Consider the following 21,377-nt stretch of genomic DNA (forward strand, 5'->3'; position numbering starts at 1 on the left):
CATTGAATCTACAGTGCAGAAGGAGGCCATTCAGGCCATGGACCCTGCGCCGACTGCAATCCCACCCAGGCCTTATTCCCGTTACCCCATGTATTTACCCAGGCTAACCCCTGACACTAGGGTCAATTTAGCATAGCCAATCAACCTAACCCACACATCTTTGGACTTTGGACTGTGGGAGGAAAGCGGAGCGCCTGAAGGAAACTCACACTGACACGGGGAGAATGTGCAACCCTCACACAAACAGTCACCCGAGGCTGGAATTGAACCTGGATCCCTGGTGCTGTGAGGCAGCAGTGCTAACCACTGCTGCAGTTCTCAAAAGTTTACCTGTTATCCTCAAACTATGACCCCCTGGTTCTGGAGTCCCCCACCATTGGGAACATTCTTTCTGAATCTACTCTGTCGAATTTTATTGGTTTCTTTGAGGTCCGCTCTCACTCATCCAAACTCCAGTGAATAAAATCCTAACCGATTTATTATCTGACAGACCTGCCACCCTAGGAATCACATACTCCCAAATAGACATATAAAACACTTCAATGGAGTAAAACATCCTATGGTTGTTAAGTTAGCTGGTTCTCTATTATAGCTACCAGATAGCTACTGATATCCTCATGCATTGAGGAGATAGGAAAAGAGCTGAGTGAGGCATTTACTCTGGTGTTAATTCAGTTTTAAACCAAATGCATTTCTGAGCTCCAGTGCATTAAGCTTGTGCATGCACAAGATAGACTATGATCCCTCCCGCCTTGCTAAAGCATGTACTGTAACGTTGCCGTTGCTGCTCTGGTTGCTTTGCCTTCTTGACCAGCCCCACTGCTGGCAGTGACGTTTCCTCAAGTCTCAGCAACCTGAGAAGTTTCTGTTTCCAGTGAGAAAAAAACTTCCAGCAGTTTCAGAGGCACAGTTTGACCCAGACAAAATGTGACCTGCTGCGACCTTTCCCATCTCTACCAGGCTGCTGTGTGATCAGGGTAGGATGTCGGTGCCAGCAACCCAGCGATATTAGGCATCTGCTATTGTTTGTAATCACAGCGGATTTTCCATTAGCTTTGAGATACATGGCTGGCCCACTTTTCCCTGCCATTTTAACCCTACAGAGACTTCAGGCCACAGGTACAACAGGGCAGTTTCGTTCACCCTCCACCGCAGTGGAGGAAAGACGTGGTCACACTAAAAGAGGATGGCACGGTGACACAGTGGTTAGCACTGCTGCCTCACAGCGTCAGGGACCCAGGTTCAATTCCCAGCTTGGATCACTGTCTGTGCAGAATCTGTATGTTCTCCCCATGTCTGCGTGGGTTTCTTCTGGGTGCTCCGGTTTCCTCCCACAGTCTGAAAGACGTGCTGGTTAGGTACATTGACCATGCTAAATTCTCCCACAGGTGCCAGAGTGTGGTAACTAGGGGATTTTCACAGTAACTTTATTGCAGAGTCAATGTAAGCCTACTCGTGACCCTAATAAACAGACTAGACTTTAGATGTTGCCAGCTGAATGTTAACTTTGAGGAAAGTTTTGTTTGGAACAGAGAAAGCTGAGGGGACATTTCATTGAGGTGTATAAAAATAAAAAGGGCCAACATAGGGAGTATTGGAAAGACTTATTTCTCTCATTAATGACTATGGAATTAAAATAAGTGGTGGAAGGGTTAGGGGGGAGTTAAACAGAGATCTTTTCACAAGCTCACTGCATGAAGGAAGCAGAGAACTCAAAAAGTGCTTTGATAAGTGCTTGAAATGTTATAACCCACAAAATTATTCACCAAGACCAGGAACTTGGGATTGGGCTGGATAGATATTTTTTGGCTGGCACAGAGAAGAAAGGCTGAATAGTTTCCTTTTTTGCCATAAATTTCTATGATTCTTCAATGATTACCTGGCATTTACACAATGAGAATATGAGGGCAGTGGTGGGGATGGGGATGGTCAGCTGGTTACAGTGCCTGAAGATTGAAGGTAAAAAGCAATAGATTCATCATGCCAAATAGCCTTTGCCTTTTGGTGCCTTGCCAAGGAGACACTAGCCACACTCTCTCCATTTTGATTGGTGTTCCATTATAGCTTGGCTGTGTGGAGCTGGGGATAGAGGCTCGGGGGAAGTAATGGCATGAAGCCTTGGCACCATGGAACAATGGCTCTAGCATAACCCAGTACCTGCGAGGGTAAGGAGGAAAACAAGCAGAAAAAGTTGGGAAGAAGTAGGATTTAATGGAAGCATATTTCACTGACAGTGCAACATGGAGAGCTACAGTTTATTTAAATGATGAGTGCCATGGAAGCTGGAATTGTTACAGAAATATTCTAAAGGCACGCATCCTGCTCCTTAAATTTGGCTCAGAATAAATGTCAATAGTCTCATTCCTCAGATAGATACAGAACAAATAGGCAGCAAACAACTTCAAGCAGCGCATGAGTTATATCAGCTGGATAAAACTCTCCTAAAAAAACAGATCATTTGCATTCCACAGATTGTAGCAGTGTTAAGCCGCACTACATCAACAGTACAATTCAGCTGAGCATTTGATGCCTTCTTCCATTGTAGTTTGGAGATGATGCTGCTGTTTGTAAAATGGTTGTACAGCAGGGTAAGGGTTACTTGCAGTGTAATTGTGTGAAGTTGCCATTTATTCGGCAGGGTAAGGGTTATCCAGTCTGCTCATTACAGATTGGGTGTTTGTGTGCGTTGCGGGGTATGTTATGGTGTGCAGGTCTTGTGTCTATGTTTGTCTGTTGTGTCTGTGTATAAGTGACTCATCTCTGACAAAGATTATCCAAATGAGAAACTCAATACGTATAAGTGCAGTAAATAAAGAGATGCTTTGGGGTTGGGAGTGCGTTTTTCAGAGGTAGCGAAATGTTCTGAGCGCTTTTATTCAAAGAAACAAATGAAAATGAAACAAGAAATTGCCAATTGTATATGCTGGAGCAGTGGCCCTGCTTCTGGTAACTGCTTGGTGCTCATTAGATATGAGGTATCTTCATCCCAGTCTCACTCCTTTGGGAGTTTAGTCTTCATTTTATTAGATGTCGGCTTCCCAATGGATTCTCTGTTAGTCCCTTAATTTACAGTATTGCCCTTGGCTAGAGAGTGCTGCAGATGCTTAAATGTGATGAAATTTGACGGGGACTTGGGCAGCTCCTTAATTTATCGGGGAGAACTTGAGTTTTTGACAAAACTCAAATAGTTCCTCTATTGAGTGGTAAGGGGGATATCATTTAAAAGTTAGGAATGGTAGATAATTGCATGCAGTGGGCTAGATGAGGAGCGCTGTTTGGAAGGCATTCGGTCAACCCTCTTAACATGTTGTTCACCGCTCAAGTAATGACGTTAAGATGCCAACCCCTTCTGAATTATTGTGGCCGTGATATCATTCAGCCTCACAGGCATAAACCCTTCACACATTAAATGCCTGTAGAGTGAGGTCAGAGCAAACAGAAAACGTTAGGAAAATCTTTCCACCCAGCCATGCTGATGCAAACATGATCAACTGGATGAGCTGCTCTGAGAAATGAGGTGGAGATGCATATCACAGGATACCATTTCCACAGAGATGCATTAATAAGAACTTTATTTAAAATAGTATGGTGTGTGCTACTGATAGTAAAATGAATACAAGTAGTAAACCAATGGACGCATAAGAAATGGGAAATGAATGCCCCGCTACGGTCAAAATGAAAATCACAATTTAAATGAGGAAGGGTGTACTTAACCAAATTTTAAAAATTCATTCATGGGACATTACTGGCTAGCCAGTATTTATTGCCCATCCCTGGTCATCCTTGGACTGAGTGGCTTGCTAGGCCATTGCAGAGGGCAGTTGAGAGTCAACCACATTGCTGTGGCTTTGAAATCACATGTAGGCCAGACCGGGTAAGGACAGCAGATTTCCTTCCCCAAAGGGCATTAGTGAACCAGAACAATTTGCAATGGTTTCATGGTCATCAGCAGATTCTTAATTCCAGATATTTCCTTTTTGTTGAATTCAAATTCCATCATCTGCCATGGTGGGATTCGAATCTGGGTCCTCAGAACATTAACTGAGTTTCTGGATTAATAGTCTATCAATAATACAACTCAGCCATCGCATCTCTTCTCACACCGACTGGCACTCTAAGGCAGACTTTTGTCGCTTCCCAAGCTAGTAATCCCCAAAACAGGTCGCTAGTCTGTTGCTAGAGACTGATCGTTTGTGGGGTGCCACTCCGCAACAAGCATGGCTAACCAGGAGTCTCTCCCACTCATATCACCAACTATTTGCACATTGGAAGGTTTTGCAGGTTGACGCTCAACCTGTTTGGCTGTGTTATGAACCCACCTTCCTTGGCCATTAAATCCTGGGGTGGGACTTGAGCCCAGAGCCTCTGGCTCAAAGATAAGGAGGCTACCCACTGCGCCACAAGACCACCAAATGAATGTCCAGCTGATACAGTCAAACTGAAAATCATAATTTGAATGAGGAAAGCTGTATTTGGTCAACAGCCACTTCAAAAGTTAGACCTCAAGAATTGCTACATGTGAGCTGAATTTGTTCTATTTTGACAAGTTTTATTTTAAATTAGTGTCACATGTTGGTTTACATTGACACTATAATGAAGTTACTGTTCAATTCCCCTAGTTGCCACACTCCGGTGCCTGTTCATGTACACTGAGGGAGAATTTAGCATGGCCAATGCACTACTCAGCATGCCTTTCGGACTATGGCAGGAAACTGGAGCTCCCGAAGGAAACCCACGCAGACACGGGGAGAAGATGCAGTCTCCACACGGACAGTGACTCAAACCACGAATCAAACCTGGGTCCCTGGCGCTGTGAGACGGCAGTGCTAACCATTGTGCCACCATGCCACCCTTAGGTAGATCCATATTCCCAAAATTGAGCTGTGCTAAAGTGGGTGAGAGACATTGTCATCACTATCTGCATCCATTTTATTTTTTGCATTTCCTTTAACAGCAACTTATTCGATTCCTTCAATTAAAACTTGTGTCTAGAAATTCTTTGGAGAATTATTCTCTGTATTGTTTGGAGGAGGATTATGAAGAAAAAGCAACTTTGATGCAAATAGAAGCGGGTTCCCCACATCTATTCTCACTATTCACCTGCAGGAATTGGTGCACCTCTCTGGGAATGTCTGATGATCATCCAGGTCCCCACATGCAGTGCCATGGTGTGTGCAAGTGAGGGACACTTCTGTGGCGCCTCCCTGCCTGCAGTGCAGACTCACATTGGGCAGATTGCTGGACAACTGCCATCACCAGTTATTTCAACAACTATATTATGGAAAGCAGCCAACAGGAAGAACGAGCTTGCCACTCCTAACAGAAGATGGGATTTCCACAAGCACAGGGTATAATTGACTGCACCTATGTGGCTTTACTTGTCCCCTCCCCAGTGTAAATCCATTCAAGTACAAAAAGGGCCTTTCACTCCACAAGTGTACATGTGGTCCCTGACCCAAGAAAAAAAATCTTCATGTCAGTTGCTATTTCCCTGACTGCTCTGATGACCCTTTGATCTAAAAATCAGTCAATGGTGTGTCTGTTAGTTTGAAAAGCAAAAACATTAAATACCTAATGTCACTCCTAGTGGGAAAGGCCAGAAATGGCAGTACGATCAGGGAGTTGGTTTCGGAGCTCTCAAGAGAAATCCTTGACCCACCAGATCCGAGTTAAACTGGGTTACTGGTTCAATTCAAGTGGAGATCCTACACGTTATGTCAGGAAAAGCTGAAGTGCAGGAAATGAGATTAGAAATGATGGTGTACCAATATTAATAAATGCACTCATGTGGCATTGTTTTAATAGACACCTCTATCCATTTAATAACTGTGGGGATAGTATTTGTATCAAGCTTCCTGGATCGGAGGAAAGCTAGTCAATGTTCATGTGAAGATTAGAAGAAGCGATAACTTTCTGTCTCATATTCTCAGGACATTTGGAAATAACCAACAGCCAAATAGTTGCTTATGAAGTGCAGTTACTGCTGTTATCTGGGTAAACCTCTCACATGGCACCGTGACCCAACGGTTAACACTGCTGCCTCACAGTGCCAGGGATCTGGGTTTGATTCCTGGTTTAGGTCACTGCCTATGCGGAATCTGCATGTTCTCCCTCTGTCTGCGTGGGTTTCCTCCGGGTGCTCTCACAGTCTGAAAGATGTGCTGGTTAGATGCATTGGTCTTGTAAAATTCTCCCTCAGCGTACAGGCGCTGGGGTGTGGCAACTGGGGGATTTTTACAGTAACTTCATTGCAATGTTCATGTAACCTACTTGTGACACCAATAAATAAACTTTTAAACAACTTTGGCCAGTTTTAGTCTCTTTCTGGCTGACTTTTTGAACATTCCAGTTGAAAAAAACAACATTTTGGCCTTCGTTGCAAAGGCCTTGGAGTTAAAAATAGGGAAGTTTTGTCCATTGTACAGAGTGTTGATGAGGCCTCACATTAATACTGTGTACAGTTTTGGCCTCTTTACCTAATAAAGGATATAATAATATTGGAGGCAGTCCAAAGGAAAGTCACTGGGCTAATTCCTGGATTGAATGTCGTTTTATCAAAACTGAGTAAATAGCTTGGGTCTATATTTCTTAGAGGGGTGACCTTATTCAAACTTATAAGATACTGAGGGGGCCTGACAGGGTAGATGGTGAGGTTTTTTCACTAGTGGGGGAGTCTCGCGCAAGAGGGCAAGATAAAGGATCGGTCATTTAAAATGAAGGTGCATAGAAATGTCTTCTGGCAGAGGGTGGTGAATCTCTGGAATTCACTGCCCAAAGGGTGGTGGAGGCCAGATCATTAGAAGTATTTAAAGTGGGAGTGGATAAATATTTGATAGATCGAGGAATGGAGGGCTATCGGGAAATGGCACAGAAAAGGAGTGGAGTCCAATGTAGATCAGCAATGATTGTATTGAATAGCGCGGCAGGCTTGAAGGGCCTGGTGGCCTACCCCTTCTTCTATTTGCCATGTTCTTGAGAAAGGCCTTCCAGCCCTCATCTCTCACACAACCTCACCCTCCACATACTCCCCTTGCCAACGCATGCTCCCTAAGCCGTGGTATACTCGCACCCATGCCATATAGCCACTTACACTCCATTCTCCATGCCAAAGTATTCCCCTAAAACAATGCCTATGATGGTCATTTTCCCCCCCCCATCAACCACCCCCTCACCCCCCACGCACCCCCAGGCCAAGCTTTTGGCACTTCCATACCCATTCACCCACCATATATGGTAGAGAAGGAATGAAACCTATATTGAAATAGGATGTGTAAATAAAGCTTTAATAAAGTAATTTACTGATCACTTTCTGTAAAGAAAACTGAATTTTTTACAGTGGTGTAATAAAAATATCAATCATTCGGATACTTTATAGTATCAATAGCAGAAAATGCAAGCACTCAATTTATTTTTATCTCATGGAAATAAACATTGTGAAATTGACAGCATAGATCAGAGAGTTGTCAATTAAGAAATGTTTCCCTGGGGCTCAGGTACTTTAATAGACATCTGGGATCTCAACCAATAATACATAATGAAGCACGACTGAGATTCCAGGAATCTGTGAACATGTTGAAAAGCCTAAGCCTCGCTCACCTCTCTTCTGGACTTTCAGCAATGTTTTTAGTCTGAGTTTGCTGCAGATCCAGCATTAGCCACTGTTTCCGGTGATGCTGCTGGAACTGAAGAGCATCTGGCCCTCTGATTGACCAGGAGGTCTTGGAGATGGGAAATCCTGCCTCGGAGGGGTGGAAGGCAGGACCTTAAGCAAACAATTGCCTGAACCATGCAAAATAGGGTTGTAGCTTCCATGGCTGCTGCAAACTGTTTCAGCCAAAATTTCCAGCTGGTGGGTGGAGCCACTGCCTCTACATGTGAATCTCAGCCTTTCTATAAAATGCAAAAGGAATATTATGAAAGGGCAGTTATACAGTATGGTCTTCTATAGCACAATCTTGTCTACAACATTCCCTCTATAACACTCCCTCTACAACACTCTACCCTCTGCAGCACTCCACCCTCTACAACACCACCCTCTACAACACTTCCCTCTACAATACTCCCCTCTACAACACTCTTCTCTACAACACTTCCCTCTGTAACACTACCCTCTATAACACTCTGTCCTCTATGAAATTGTTTTCTCTATAACACTCCCTCGATAACACTCCACTCGGTAACACTTTGCTCACTACAACACGGTCCGAGTATTATGCTTTTTATAACTCATCCTTCCATATTGCACTTCTCTGTTGCTCTCTTATGCAAAATTTACAGGAAGTACAGAGGATTGTGCTGTAGATAGGGTAGTATTGTAATGAGAGACGGGCTTTACAGAAGGAAGAGCTATAGAAAGGGCAATTCTGCAGAGCAGGCAATGTTAGTGTGAAAGAAGTGAGAGTGTGCTATAGATAGGGCAGTGCTATGAAGAAGGAAATGATATAGGGGAGATTGTTACTATAAAGAAGACAGTATTATGAACATTGCTTCCAGATGTAGTGTTTGTTGTACTTAGGAACTCTCCTATTGCTCTGATTTCTTGTACTTTTTAGCTGCCTGTCTATTTTTTTCAGGTGTTTTGTATTACAGCCAGTCTCTGTGTGCTCTCTTCATTCTATCAGTGAAGCCTGGAGAGGCTGTTTGCGCTGTCAAGTCCTGTAGGCCTTCTGAGCTTCTCTTGGCAGAAAGCAGCAAGGGCAGCAAAGGGATGAGTGACCCATCTTTAAAGGACACACTGACAACAACCATATGGTTTTTTATTGGGTAAAAGCAGGATTCCTTTCAAATTATGTCTGCTCTGGAGTATCCAAATCCTCTGACTGAGGTTACAGAGCAAAAACCGCAGCACAGCACATCAAATCGTACTCATTTCATAAGAAACTGTGCAACTCTTTATATTTCTAATGCTGTCCTGAAGTCTGTGCAGCCTCTTCCTCTGACTAACTTATACCATGTTCGCAATTCGCCTGTCCTGATTAGAAGCCAATGTAATTTGCCAAAGCCTTGGCTTGCTTCAGATAGAGCATCTCAAAACTTCACAGACAATGAATTACCAAGTGGTAAGTGGCTGGAATGCACTGCCAGAGGGGGTGGTAGAAGCAGACGCAGTAGCAGCGTCTAAGGAACATCTTGACAGACACATGAATAGACAGCGGATAGAAGGACATAGACCATTTAGAGGCAAAAACTCCTTAGTTTTGAAAGGTGCCATGTGTTGGGGCAGGCTTGGTGGCCTGTTCCTGTGCTGGACTGTTCTTCGCTTTTTGAAATGACTTGTTATATGAGAAAGGCGACAGCAGTTTTGCGCACAGCAAGAGTCAACCAATGACAGAAAAGACCAGTTAAGCTGTCTTTGTTGTTGTGATGGGGTGGGGAGGTGGGGGGGAAAGCAGTGGTGGTGGGGGCATTGATGATGTTAGGGTTGGGGTTGGGATTGGTGGTGCTGGAACCTCTCTGTTTTATTGCTTGTCTTCGCATTGCTTTGGCCAACGAAGTGTTCCATTAATTTTCCTCCACAATGGAGACGAGTGGCTGGACTCACCTGCCTAAATGATGTAGCATTTCAATGCAGTTGTGCTGTCAACTGTTCAATTTCCCAGGTGGCCCCAGCAGATGTTGGTCTAAGAGGTTTTCAGTGTCACTCAACAGTCAGAGGCAGGCAGTATGGGTAATTCAAAACATATTTAAATTGGTAAACCTTTGCTTTCAATTAATCATTGGGAATATTGTTTTCTTATTTGTAGAATCACAGAATCATACAGTGCAGAAGAGGCCCTTCGGCCCATCGAGTCTGCACCAACACATTAGAAACACTGAACTCCCACCTAATTCCATCTGCCAGCACTTGGCCCATAGCCCTGAATGTTATGATGTGCCAAGTGCTCATCCAGGTACTTGTTAAAGGATGTGTGGCAACCCGTCTCTACCACCCTCCCAGACAGCGCATTCCAGACCTCTGAATAAAAAGGGTTTTCCTCACATCCCCCTTAAACTTCCAGCTCCTCACCTTGAACTGATGTCCCTTCATCCTTCAACTAAGGGGAACAGCTGCTCCTTTTCCATTCAGTCCATGTCCCTTGTACACAAGTCGCTCCTTGGTCTTCTCTGCTCCAACGAAAACAACCCAAGCCTACCCAGCCTCTCTTCATAACCTAAGTATTAAATCCCAGGCAGCATCCTGGTCAACTTCCTCTGCACCCACTCTTCTGCAATCCCATTCTTAATCTGAGTATTCCTGCCAGTTTTAATACTGTTCCCCATGCTCTGGGAATTCAATTTTGTAGCTTTTGTCCTTCGACAGTGCAGTTAATAGTGTACTCATTAGGGATTCGCCTCTACTTGTACCATTTAGAAGCGGAGGAAGGTAAGGGACTAAAACGCGAGTTAGTGAGAATGAGTAACCACCCTCAGACACACATACAACCTGCACTACAGAGATGTTGCATTGGTAGCTTAATCTTTCAGCATCTGCAGTGATTTTGATTTCTCACTGTCCTCAGGAGATAAGCTCCAAATGTAAGTGGTAATAAAAGTGGGACTTAATAACATATGACCAAAGAAAGCAAGGTTAAGAGTTGGGTAACAAAGGCAGGCCACTGCTCTGATATATCATCAGCAAGAACACAGGGAGGCGATGGCCTAGTGGTATTATCGCTGGACAATTAATCCAGAAACTCAGCTGATGTTCTAGGGACCCAGGTTTGAATCCTGCCACGGCAGTTGGTGGAATTTGGATTCAACAAGAAATAGCTGGAAGTAAGGATCTACTGATGACTATGAACCCATTGTCAATTATTGGAAAAACCCATCTGCTTCACTAATGCCCTGTAGGGAAGGAAATCTGCCATCCATATCTGATCTGGCCTACATGTGACTCCAGAGCCACAGCAATGTGATTGATTCTCAACTGCCCTCTGAAATGTCCTAGCAATCCAATCAGTTCAAGGATGACTAGGGATGGTCAATAATGTTGGCCAGACAGCAACACCCATAACCCATGAATGAATTTTAAAAAGCATTATCTAGGCCCATAAATCTTCTCAAATCTTTGTCATGATGTACTTCCTCATCATGTAGGCTTGAGCAAGGATCTTCATTTTATTGCATCTCGAGAAGGCCCATTCTGACACTGGCAGCAGTTTTGTTTTTAACATCTTGTCTACAGGTTGATCAAGTGAGACATGGGAGGATTAATTCCCTACTGAACTGGAGTGTCAGCAATACTTATATGATTGGAGCTTGGTCCAACAATCATCTAACCTGGAGTCTGATATATATCTTGTGTGGCTGGTATTTGGAACTGTTAAGAGAGGTTTCAGCTCTTGTTTGGAACAAGGAAGGTATTTTTTGAATAGAGAAACTTAGCTACAGGAAGTTTATGCAGTCCAAAGGCTGCCTGAGCTGGAGCCCTGGTTCTACATGCTTACTCCATGCTTCCAGGAGATTTTGCCTGAGAGAGGATTCCACCCTCTGATGTGAACGCTCCCTCTCGGTTTCCATTGGCCCCTCAAGTCAGGTGACCTCTATTGCTGTACTGTCTTAAAGAGGCAGAGACCACATGCACACCAGAGGCAGTGCAGCCAGCACCCAAGTGAAGTTATGTTCTTGATGTAGAGGCTGCTTCAAGCTGAGTGAACTGTTGTCCTGCCACCTCAATGTTGTTGAATTCCTCACTGTCTCTGTGCGAGTCAGAAGAAGTTCTTCAGCAGGACATGTTGTGCTGTTGGGTAATATTGTTTCAAGGAACAGAATCCTGAGAACTGCCAAGAACAGTCTGTGCCGAATGTAGACAAAAAGGAACAATTCTTTTTCCGTTTCAATATTAAAACATTTGCCTGACTCATGATCGTATTTCTCTTTCTTTTGGAAAAACATAAATCATTTTCATTTTGCAAAACGTCAGGCTGTTGAGTACAGGGAGCAGGCCTCTTTACTGTAATTAAACACACATCCAGGGTGACAGCAAGCTGTACGTTGCTGCCAAGAGGTTGTTGTTGCTAAGTTGCAAGTACTAACAGGCTAGATTAGTTTTATTGTTCTTCTGTTTTGTCCCATTTTCTCCTATAGGTGTTGGCTTTTCCTGGGCTGAGCTACTCCAAATACTGGCAGCACTTTTGATAGAACCTCACTCCTGTTGCCTCCAACTGGCCCAAACCCTATTTACATGGTAGGGGAGAGTCAATGATCAAGCTAGTCGATCTCGTAGGGTAGATTCAATGATTGGGATAACTGATGAGTTAAACTAAGGCTTTCCGTGATGCAATTTTTCAAAGCCATCTCGACCTTTTGGCTAAGGTGAAGCAACAGATCAAGCCCGGGAAGCTCATCTTGTCAGCTTGGATCTTGTTTGTCTCTCTCAGGGACCATGAATTGGATTCAATTTGAATTTGGCTTTCTTGAAAGGAATAATTTTTAAAAAAATCAAACCGGATTCCAATCCAGTTAAGCGTTGTCTCTGTGGAAGTGGTGGCTTTAATTTACTTCTGCCCCCACTCCCCCCTCCACCCCCACACCCCCTCCAGAGGTTCAACACACGGAAGCAGCCTTCCATTTCCTGACTCCTTCAAATCTTTATCCTTAAGGAGGGATCTTGACTGAATTTCCTCCTCCCTAGCTCAAGGGTGGCATAAATCTGTTCATCCAATTTGTCTGCTTATCTGTCTCTCCATCTATCCATCTGTCGAACTGCTCAGATGCGCCCATTGTTCCCCGTCTGGCCAAACCAAAGTATCTATATTTCTCTCATAACAAGGACATTTCACCATGTAAAATTCACAATAAAATTGTACGCGCACATATTTTAGAATTGCTTTGTCTTTATACTATATACGTATGTTATATATACCAATAAAGTTACGCAGAACTAATTGATTTGCATCTAAGTGATCTGGGTTTCGACTTAGTCAGAAAAGAATGCCCTTTGCAAGCAGAGGGTTGATCTGTGTAATGCTGGGGTATTGCTGCTGTACACAACAGGGACTTGGAGGGACCTGTCACCAAATGATGGATTGACAAAGACACAGGGGTCCTACGCTGATTGCTCTCTGCCTTTGGCCTGAAGGGGTGTTTTGTGGGTGTGCTGTTTGGTGGGAGAGGTTAGGGGAAGGTTGCTCTTGAAGAGTAGGTCATGTTAAATCTTTTAACGGAACAAAAGGTATATGACATGTTGTCAAGGCTAGCATTTCTATACAAACTATCTCAATTGTTTCCATGGAAATGGCTCTGCAATCTATTTTTGTTTAAAATATTTTTTTATCCCCCAGTTTGTAGGTACTGCTCACTGATTGATCCGTCAAGATGCACAGTTGAGTGACGTCACAAATGCACCCCCTCCCCCCCCACTTAGCCGGGGGTCTGTGTTGAAGCTGTGGGGCTCCTCTCTTGCACAGCAGTGTATAGTTCTGTAGCCTGTGCATTTCTAACCTGAAACAATAGTGCCAGAGAAACCACCCTGGGAATTATTTAACCATTTTCTTTCTCCAGATACGTTTCGAAGAATGTGCAATTGTTCCTCAGGGTACTGTGTAAAAGCACGCACATTATCTTTTAATAAATGATGCATCATTATTGTTTCTCCGCAACCTCTTTGTTTAGACCCCCAGCATTGTTCTGCCTTCGCTGGGTGAATGGCACAGCTTGGGTTATAGCTGTCGACATGGGTCCATCAATGCTGTTTTTGTATAATCTGATGAAGGAGCTCCAGTGTGGAGATTCCTGACAATTACTTTTCCTTCCCTTCCTCTCATTATGGGTGGTTCTTATTGTTGCACTATGGACTCCGGTTGAGAGTTGCTGAGACACAGGTACACCCTCCCCTTCAGGGAAGGGGCAGAAAAGTCATAGACTGGGATTTAAACTTTTGTTCCAAGCCTCAGGTGTGCCTGGTGGCACAGTGTTTAGCACTGCTGCCTCAATCAGCACCAGGGACCTGAGTTCGATTCCCAGCTTGAGTCACTGTCTGTGTGGAGGCTGCACGTTCTTCTCGTGCCTGCATGGGTTTCCTCCGGATGTTCCAGTTTCCTCCACAGTCTGAGAGACATGCAGGTTAGGTACATTGGCCATGCTAAAATTCTACCTCAGTGTACCCGAACAGGTGCCGGAGTGTGACGACTAGGGGATTTTCACAGTTACTTCATTGCAGTGTTAATGTAAGCCTACTTGTGACACTAATAAACAAACTTAAACTTTAATGTTGGGGCTTTTAGATTTTCTGTTTATTCTTTTGTGGAATGTGAGCACCCCTGGCAAAGCTTGCACTTGTTGCTCATTCGTAACGTCCTTGAGAATGGCTAATAGTTGTAAATAGCACCAAGTGCTGGTTTGCATCCTCTTTCCACAGGGGCTGTTAAGCAAGACCTACCCAAAGGGAAAAGGATAACCCCTTGTCTGTAACATGAAGTGAAATCAAATAATCCCGTTCTTGGTGGGCATCACTCTCCCAACTCAAACATACACCAAACCTAGTCATTAACTGGCGGTCTCACTCAGAGACACCGCATGTTGTTGGTATTAGAAATGGAATAACATCACTCCAGTGCAAGGGGTGGTTTGACGGAGCTTTGAGTTAGGCACCTTATTGGGGCAGAGAAAAGGGAGCTTTCCCTGCATTTGGCCTGTTTCAGATCAAACTTAGGAGTGTTGAATGGGACAGTTTGAGGAGTTTTACTTTGTATCTATCCCCTGCTTCACTATACCTTGAAGCACGACATGACTGAATATAAAGGGAGATTTACCTTGCACCCATGCTACATTGTATTTGACCCTGACGATGATCATTGAGGCACTGGCTGCCTGAACGGAAAGTGTAATGTGTGCCAGAACTAACATCTCTCATCTCGATGAAGACAAAATTCACGAAGCGAGTTACAAATCAAAATCACTGAGGCACAGTGGTTAGCACTGCTGCCTCACAGAGCCAGGGACCTTGGGACTCTGTTTGTGTGGAGTTTGCATGTTCTCCCAGTGTCTGCGTGGGTTTCCTCTGGGTGCTCTGGTTTCCTCCCACAGTCCAAAGTTGCGCAGGTTAGGCGGATGGGCCATGCTAAATTGCCCCTTAGTGTCCCAGGAGGTTAGATGGATTAACCATGGTAAATGCGTGAGGTTATGGAGATAGGGTGGGTGAGAGGGCCTGGGTAAGGTACTTTGTCAGAGAGTCGGTACAGACGCGACGGGCTGAATGGCATTTTCTGCAGTGTAGGAATTCTATGAAAATAAAAGGTTTGTGCTTTGAATAAAACAGAGACTTACGTGTCTTGCTAATTATATTTCTTAACCCCTTACAGCCCAGGACAATTCCCAAAGCAAGGCATCGATGGGCCCAGCTGGCAGCCACTCTCAACATCTTTCAGTCCACAGCACTGACCTCATTGACTCTAAGCCACAGAGCCCTGTGCAGTCGTGGATGGCATCACATTCGGACATCACTTACCGAGCTGGAACCTTTGCTGCTGCGTTGACCTGTATATAAATGGATGATCAAGGAGGAGAGCGAGAGAGAGAAAGAGACAATGTTTTATTAGGCGGACTGGAGAGGGTTACTGAAACCATGGCAACAAGACTTTTGAGTTAACATTTTTTTTACGTTTTATAGGGTGCATTTCTGTGCCTGGGTCATAAATGTTGTGAGTGGCGTGAAGCTTCTTGAATTGGTTTGGAAAAGTTAGGGAAATGACAGCTACAATATTCCTTACACTTGGTGGGATATGGGATGACTTGCTGCCTGCTGATGGCATGATCTGTGATTTTAATCTCCCAAAGCCATCCTCTCCCCCCCACCACCCCCGAGCAAGACGAGCTGTGTGATTAGATAAGATCAATGGTAAGCACAAGAAAAGGTCACTGATGGCTGTTGCCATTCTCCAATCATTCCACAATGCCCACAACTACTTTAATAGTCACTTGAATCTGTGACAGCCTCAGCCTTGCTCACTCGAAAACTGGAATGCGAGTCAAAGAAATGTGTTGAGAGGCCAGTAAATAAGGAATACTTTGCAAGTCGTACACAAAGTAATGCCACACCAATGATGATAGCTTATTAGGTTGAAGGACTCATAACAATTTCAAACATTTCCCAGACATTGCCTCGTTACTCTGGTAAAACATTGGACACCACAGAGGGCTTGACTGACTGATTCCCCTGGTCTTGATTGACACTGGAGCTCTGGCGCCCTCACTGGTGAGGCTCCAGTAAGCCTTGAATAAGCTGTGGTCATGGAACACCAATGTTGCTTCAGGAGGGACACAGGCAGCGATCACAATGGCCAAGAAGTTCTCTGGAGCTGCTGCCAGTCCAGTATCGTAACTTCATCCAAAGTCCCTTGAAAAGAGTCGGGTGTCTGCTGCACCTCCAATGAAGTTAGGGAAGGAAATACAAAGAAATTCACAGCCAATGAACAAAACACCACTGCCTAAACCTTCTTTAAAAATTGTCTTAAATTCTTTAGCAATTATATTCCTCTTATCCTGAATCTTCTGACTAACCTCATAGAGAACCATAGCGTAATCCTTATACTGCTGAATAAACATCTCTGTGCAAGTTACACAGTGAGAAATCCTTATCTTACTAAATAAACTGCAATGTTATGGGGTACCTGTCCAGAAATGCTGTTTAATTATTTTTTGCTTCAAGTTGAGTTTCCCCTTCCAGATGGCTCTCAAGCCATTGGGCTAGGTACCCTTTGTATCAAGAGTCTATCCCTGCTCCATCCCTCCCTCCCCATCAAGAATCTTCTTTGTCTTGGGGAGGCAGAGTTGAGATACAGATCGGCAATGATCGAATGGAACAGCATTAGGGGCTCATGGATCTGAATGATCTATCAGTGTACCTTGCTATTCATAGCTTTCTGTCACTGCGCCAAATAATGTAAAGACATTCTCTGTGCCTACTCCCACGTGGATGTTGACTCGTGCTCTACACTCAGTTTCCCTAAGCCCATCTGCTTTTCACACTTTCTGCTCCTTCTCTGCCTCTTGCATCACTTGGCATCACCCTGCATCTTATCTTCTCCCTTGCACCTCCTGTCCCAAGCTAAACCATTCTTGAACAGGTCCGCAGGCTACTCCAGCCTTTTCCTTAGTATTCTCTACAACTTCCACCTCAGTACCTGTCACAGTCTTCGGAGAGGCAGGCTGTAGGCAGGGAGAAGCGGACCCAGATGTCCCACCCTTTCTTCGATGCAGCCATTACTCCCTGCTCACTCTTCATGGACTCGGCTCTTTAACATCAGCTCAACCTCTTTATCCTTCCAATGCCATCGCTTCAGATTCCTCCAATCTACCCTCAGCGCTGTCCTCCAGAATGCTCATAAACAAGACCCTCCCGGCTATAAATTAATTATTGATAAACCTATTCTGGACCCAACACAAATCTGTTTGGTCAATTCTGTGGTAAAATTGGTCAACAGCAGCACCACAAAATGGGCAACAGCAAATTTCTTGCCTCATTGACTTTTATCTCCAGTTGTTTGAAGCATTTACATCTAAGATTGGAACCCTCCCTGTATGTTTTTCTGCTGATATTTTCATCTCTCCCCTGTGACATCAAAGCAGCCCCCACCTTCCATTCATCCTACCTCTCATCCCATCCCTCTATTTTTTTATCTCCTCAATTTCTTCTCTTCTCTTTCCAAGCTTATCTCTTTTGTGACACCCATCCCCTGCACCCCTCAGTCTCCACCTGTCCAATTACTGACCACACAACTACCCTTCATTGCCCCCATGCTAGCTGACATTGTCAATGGTTCCCTTTGCTCAGATGCTGACCCCTGCCTTCCAGAACCACTGGCATCACCCTGAAATAATTCACTTCTGATGGATTGACTCTCTCCACCCCTGGGCCGTCACTAATATGTCTCTCCTCGTTAAGATCCTTGGAATCTATTATTGCACTCTAATTCCAAATTGATTGCCCCATTTGATTCCCTTCACTCCAGTTTCTGCTCACCTGCCATCACGTGACCTCTTTGACTAAAACCACAAATCACATTCTTTCTTGCTACAATGATGGTGATTTATTCTCCTCGACCTCTCCATGATGTTACGTGTGGTTGAACGTGTCCCTGCCAACTCAAGGTACTGCCCTTTTCACATCTCATTCTTATTAGTCCCAACGCAGCCGGAACATCTCTCGCCATGGCTCTCCCCATGTATAACCTTCCCCCGGTCCTGTTCCTTTCCTCATCCACATGTAACCCTCCCATCTTTTGCGGACCCGAGGCCAGTTTCCATCCACACAGCTCCAAATCTCCAACTTTTACCTCGACTTACCTGCTCCTTCTCTGCTGTCAAATGGCCTGACTGGTTGCAGACGGGTGATTGGTTTCCTTCAATGGAATCTCAAAGTTGTGGGGTGGGTTTTCCCGTGCGCCCCCTGCAGTGTGTTTTGTGGCAGCAGAGGTCGCTTGCCATTGGCCGGCGACGGGGTCTTCTGGTCCTGCGGCTGTCAACGGGGTATCCTGTTGTTTGCATCCCCTGCTGCCGGGGAATCCGTGGTGGGGGTGGGTTGGGGTGTGGGGGGTGGGGGGGGGGGAGGTGGGGGAGGGTGAGGGTTGGTGGTTACCGTTGGTGGGACCAGTAGATCCCGCTGATGGGAATGGCTGCAAAAATCGTGTTCGGCACAACATTGTGGGACGAAGAGCCTGTTCCTGTGCCGTACTGTTCAATATTCTAAATGTTTCTGCGCCTGCCTTAGCTTGTCAGTGATTTTGACGCTTACCCAGGCTATTTCAGCCCGCACAAAACAAAAACTTTGCCATCATATTTGACTCAGAACTGAGTTTGAAGCCTTTACAGTACGGCTGTTGAGACCACTTTATCCCATCTCCGCCAAAATGGCCCACCTCGACACTACCTCATTCCTACCTCTGAGAGCCTCACTCTTACCTTTCTCATCTCCGGACTTAATTTCTCCTGACACGTTCCTTCTTGACTTCTCATTCATCTGCCTTCGTAAATCAAATTTCTTTAAATTGGGTTCATTTAATCGTGTGTCACATTAAATCCCACATGCTCAGAGCTCTTTTCCCATTGCTCTCAACACATTGAATTTGAACTCCTCATCATCAAACAACTCTGGTTTTGCCTGATCTTACTGTGGCTGTTTACGTCCCATCTGTGAACTTTGACCCCTGCGCCCAATTTTGGCCTTCGGTGAGTCCTGCTCTCCCTTTGGTCCCAACATTGGTAGCAGAGTCTTTGCCTGATTTAGTTATAAATGGGACAGTAAACGTTGTGCTCTTGAACATGTGGTGCCATTTCCATTAAGTTCTTGCTTGCAAGTTGATGCTTTATTTTGTAGAAAGCACCTTTTTGAGCATCACTGAGAATTTCTCAAAGCGTTTCTGACTAAACTTAAGTTAGGACTTAAACATAAAATTCTAAGATTGATTTGTTAACCATGTTGTACATTAAAGAAATTCAGGTGTGAAAGTCACCATGGTATTCAACCTTGACAACAGAATTCACCCTTAGGAAATGTCTGAAAAATGCTTCAAAAAATGATAGGAGGCAGGAGGTGACACTAATTTGTTCTGACTTTGCTGTGCAATAGCACACGTGGACAAATTCCACTTTGACCTCTCCTGACAGAGCTGGTATTTGCACTCTCTTGATGCAGCTAGCTGCTGGAATGCTGTTTGTCCATTGATGGATATGAGTTTCTACTGTGGACTGAGTAATGTGTCTCCCAGTCATCAATGTGAAGCTTGGCCGCTGCACGGGAAAATTTCAGCTTGACTCCTGATCAGCAACTCAAAATCAAATTTGATTGCCCAAAAGAGGGAATATTGCAGCTGGATTTAAAAATCAATGAACTATGGTCCAAACTCAGGCTCAACCACACCTGGCCTAACCAAACCAAGCCTAACTAAACTGGGCCAAAGAAAATCACAGGGGTGAACCAAGCAAGGCCTAATCATATTGGAACCAACCAAATTTGGGCATCTTCAAACTATGCTTGGCTATGTTGGACTTAGTAGGTGAAAAGCCTGTGCTAGGCATCACCAAAATGAGTCATTCTAAATACATGATCTTAATTTGAATGCTAGAACACCTTTAACAACTCATATGCATGCTTAAAACAATGGGATCCCTCTTTTTACCAACTTAATTCTCTTTATGAGCAATATTCCTATTACATTTAATATCATAACATAATTAATTAATTCAGTTCCATTCTTTGTGATTGCTCACAGATGAGAGACAAATTGAGAATTAGGCCATGGTCTACTTTCAAGATGCCAAACATCCCCTACTGAACACAACTTTGCAGTGAAGACAGGCTCAGCATGATTCAGCTTGGTTTGGTATCATGGTTCAGGCCCTCCTTTTGCGAGTGTGTTTTTCTAATCAAAATTTATTTTCTATGTAAATCTCATTCACTCAAGTTTCTTTTTTTTTATTGGTTTGAATTGTATATGTGAGTATTTCACCACAAATACCAACTAAGTACTAAAGCCAGTCACTGGCTGCTTGAGTTCCCTTTAGATGTGAAAATTTGGCCTGGTTAAATGAAAATAAAAAAAAACAAATGAGTTAAACTTGCATTGTATCAATCGAACTATTGTTTGGTATCTGCTACTTTTCGTGTGAACATTTTTTTTACATTTATGGAATCCTCCCTATGTATTCACATGATTTTACCATTCCTCGTGATGTCATGGCGTCTGGGCTCTCAGTGTCTACATGTGACCTCTGATGCCATTTTGCATGTGAGCATCTGCTTTTCCTCCAAGTACACCATTTTTATATAAAAAATATCTAGTTTTTGTTTCCAAACATGGCGAATAGATCCTTTGGCTGGGATTTTCCATAGGAATTCTCTCGATCAGCCTCTCTGGCTGTGGTGGAAAGTCAGCAGAAACCCGGATAAACAGGAATGTTACGGAGGCCAATGTGGTAAAATGCTGAGGAAATTGTTGACCTTGCTTTACTCTTTTTTCCTTTAGGTTTGACGTTCAGCTCTGATTGCTTCTTCCAGAATAATATAAATCCTGAAGTTCCTGTTCCGGATCATTTTTGTCACTTGTCTTTCTTCAGACTGACCCTGGTGGAGCTATTAATGATGCTCGCTAATTCACTGAGCATGCTCATTGACCATGAACGATGGGAACATGGCATCAACACAGTAAACTGAGTAGGGTAATGGAAGTTGAGAATTGCCAGAAGCGCCCCATTCAAAGTTTATTTATTATTGTCACAAGTGGGTTTACATCAACATTGTAATGACTGACTGTAAGAATGCCCTAGTTGCCATACTCTGGTGCCTGCTCAGGTACACTGAGGGAGAATTTAACATGGCCAATGTACTTAACCAGCACATCTTTCAGACTGTGGGAGGAAACAGGTGCACCTAGAGGAAATGCACATAGACACAGGGAGAG

At 44.2% G+C, this 21,377-nt stretch overlaps 1 protein-coding gene across 2 annotated transcripts in view; it reads left to right on the forward strand.

Annotated features, from left to right (window-relative positions):
• Positions 1-18,487, forward strand: part of LOC145355812 (transcriptional activator MN1-like) — a 138,967-nt gene extending 120,480 nt beyond the window's left edge. The window contains exon 2 of one of the 2 annotated variants that reach the window (XM_080208203.1): positions 15,282-18,487. In XM_080208203.1, the coding sequence (XP_080064329.1) occupies positions 15,282-15,466 (185 nt within the window). In that variant the 3' untranslated portion in view covers positions 15,467-18,487. The remainder of the gene's footprint in view (positions 1-15,281) is intronic. The other variant, XM_080208205.1, reaches the window with a different exon arrangement.
• The last annotated feature ends 2,890 nt before the right edge of the window (positions 18,488-21,377 follow it).

Source organism: Carcharhinus amblyrhynchos, chromosome 20, assembly GCF_965287045.1.
Source record: "Carcharhinus amblyrhynchos chromosome 20, sCarAmb.v2.hapA, whole genome shotgun sequence".
Classification (NCBI taxonomy): domain Eukaryota; kingdom Metazoa; phylum Chordata; class Chondrichthyes; order Carcharhiniformes; family Carcharhinidae; genus Carcharhinus; species Carcharhinus amblyrhynchos.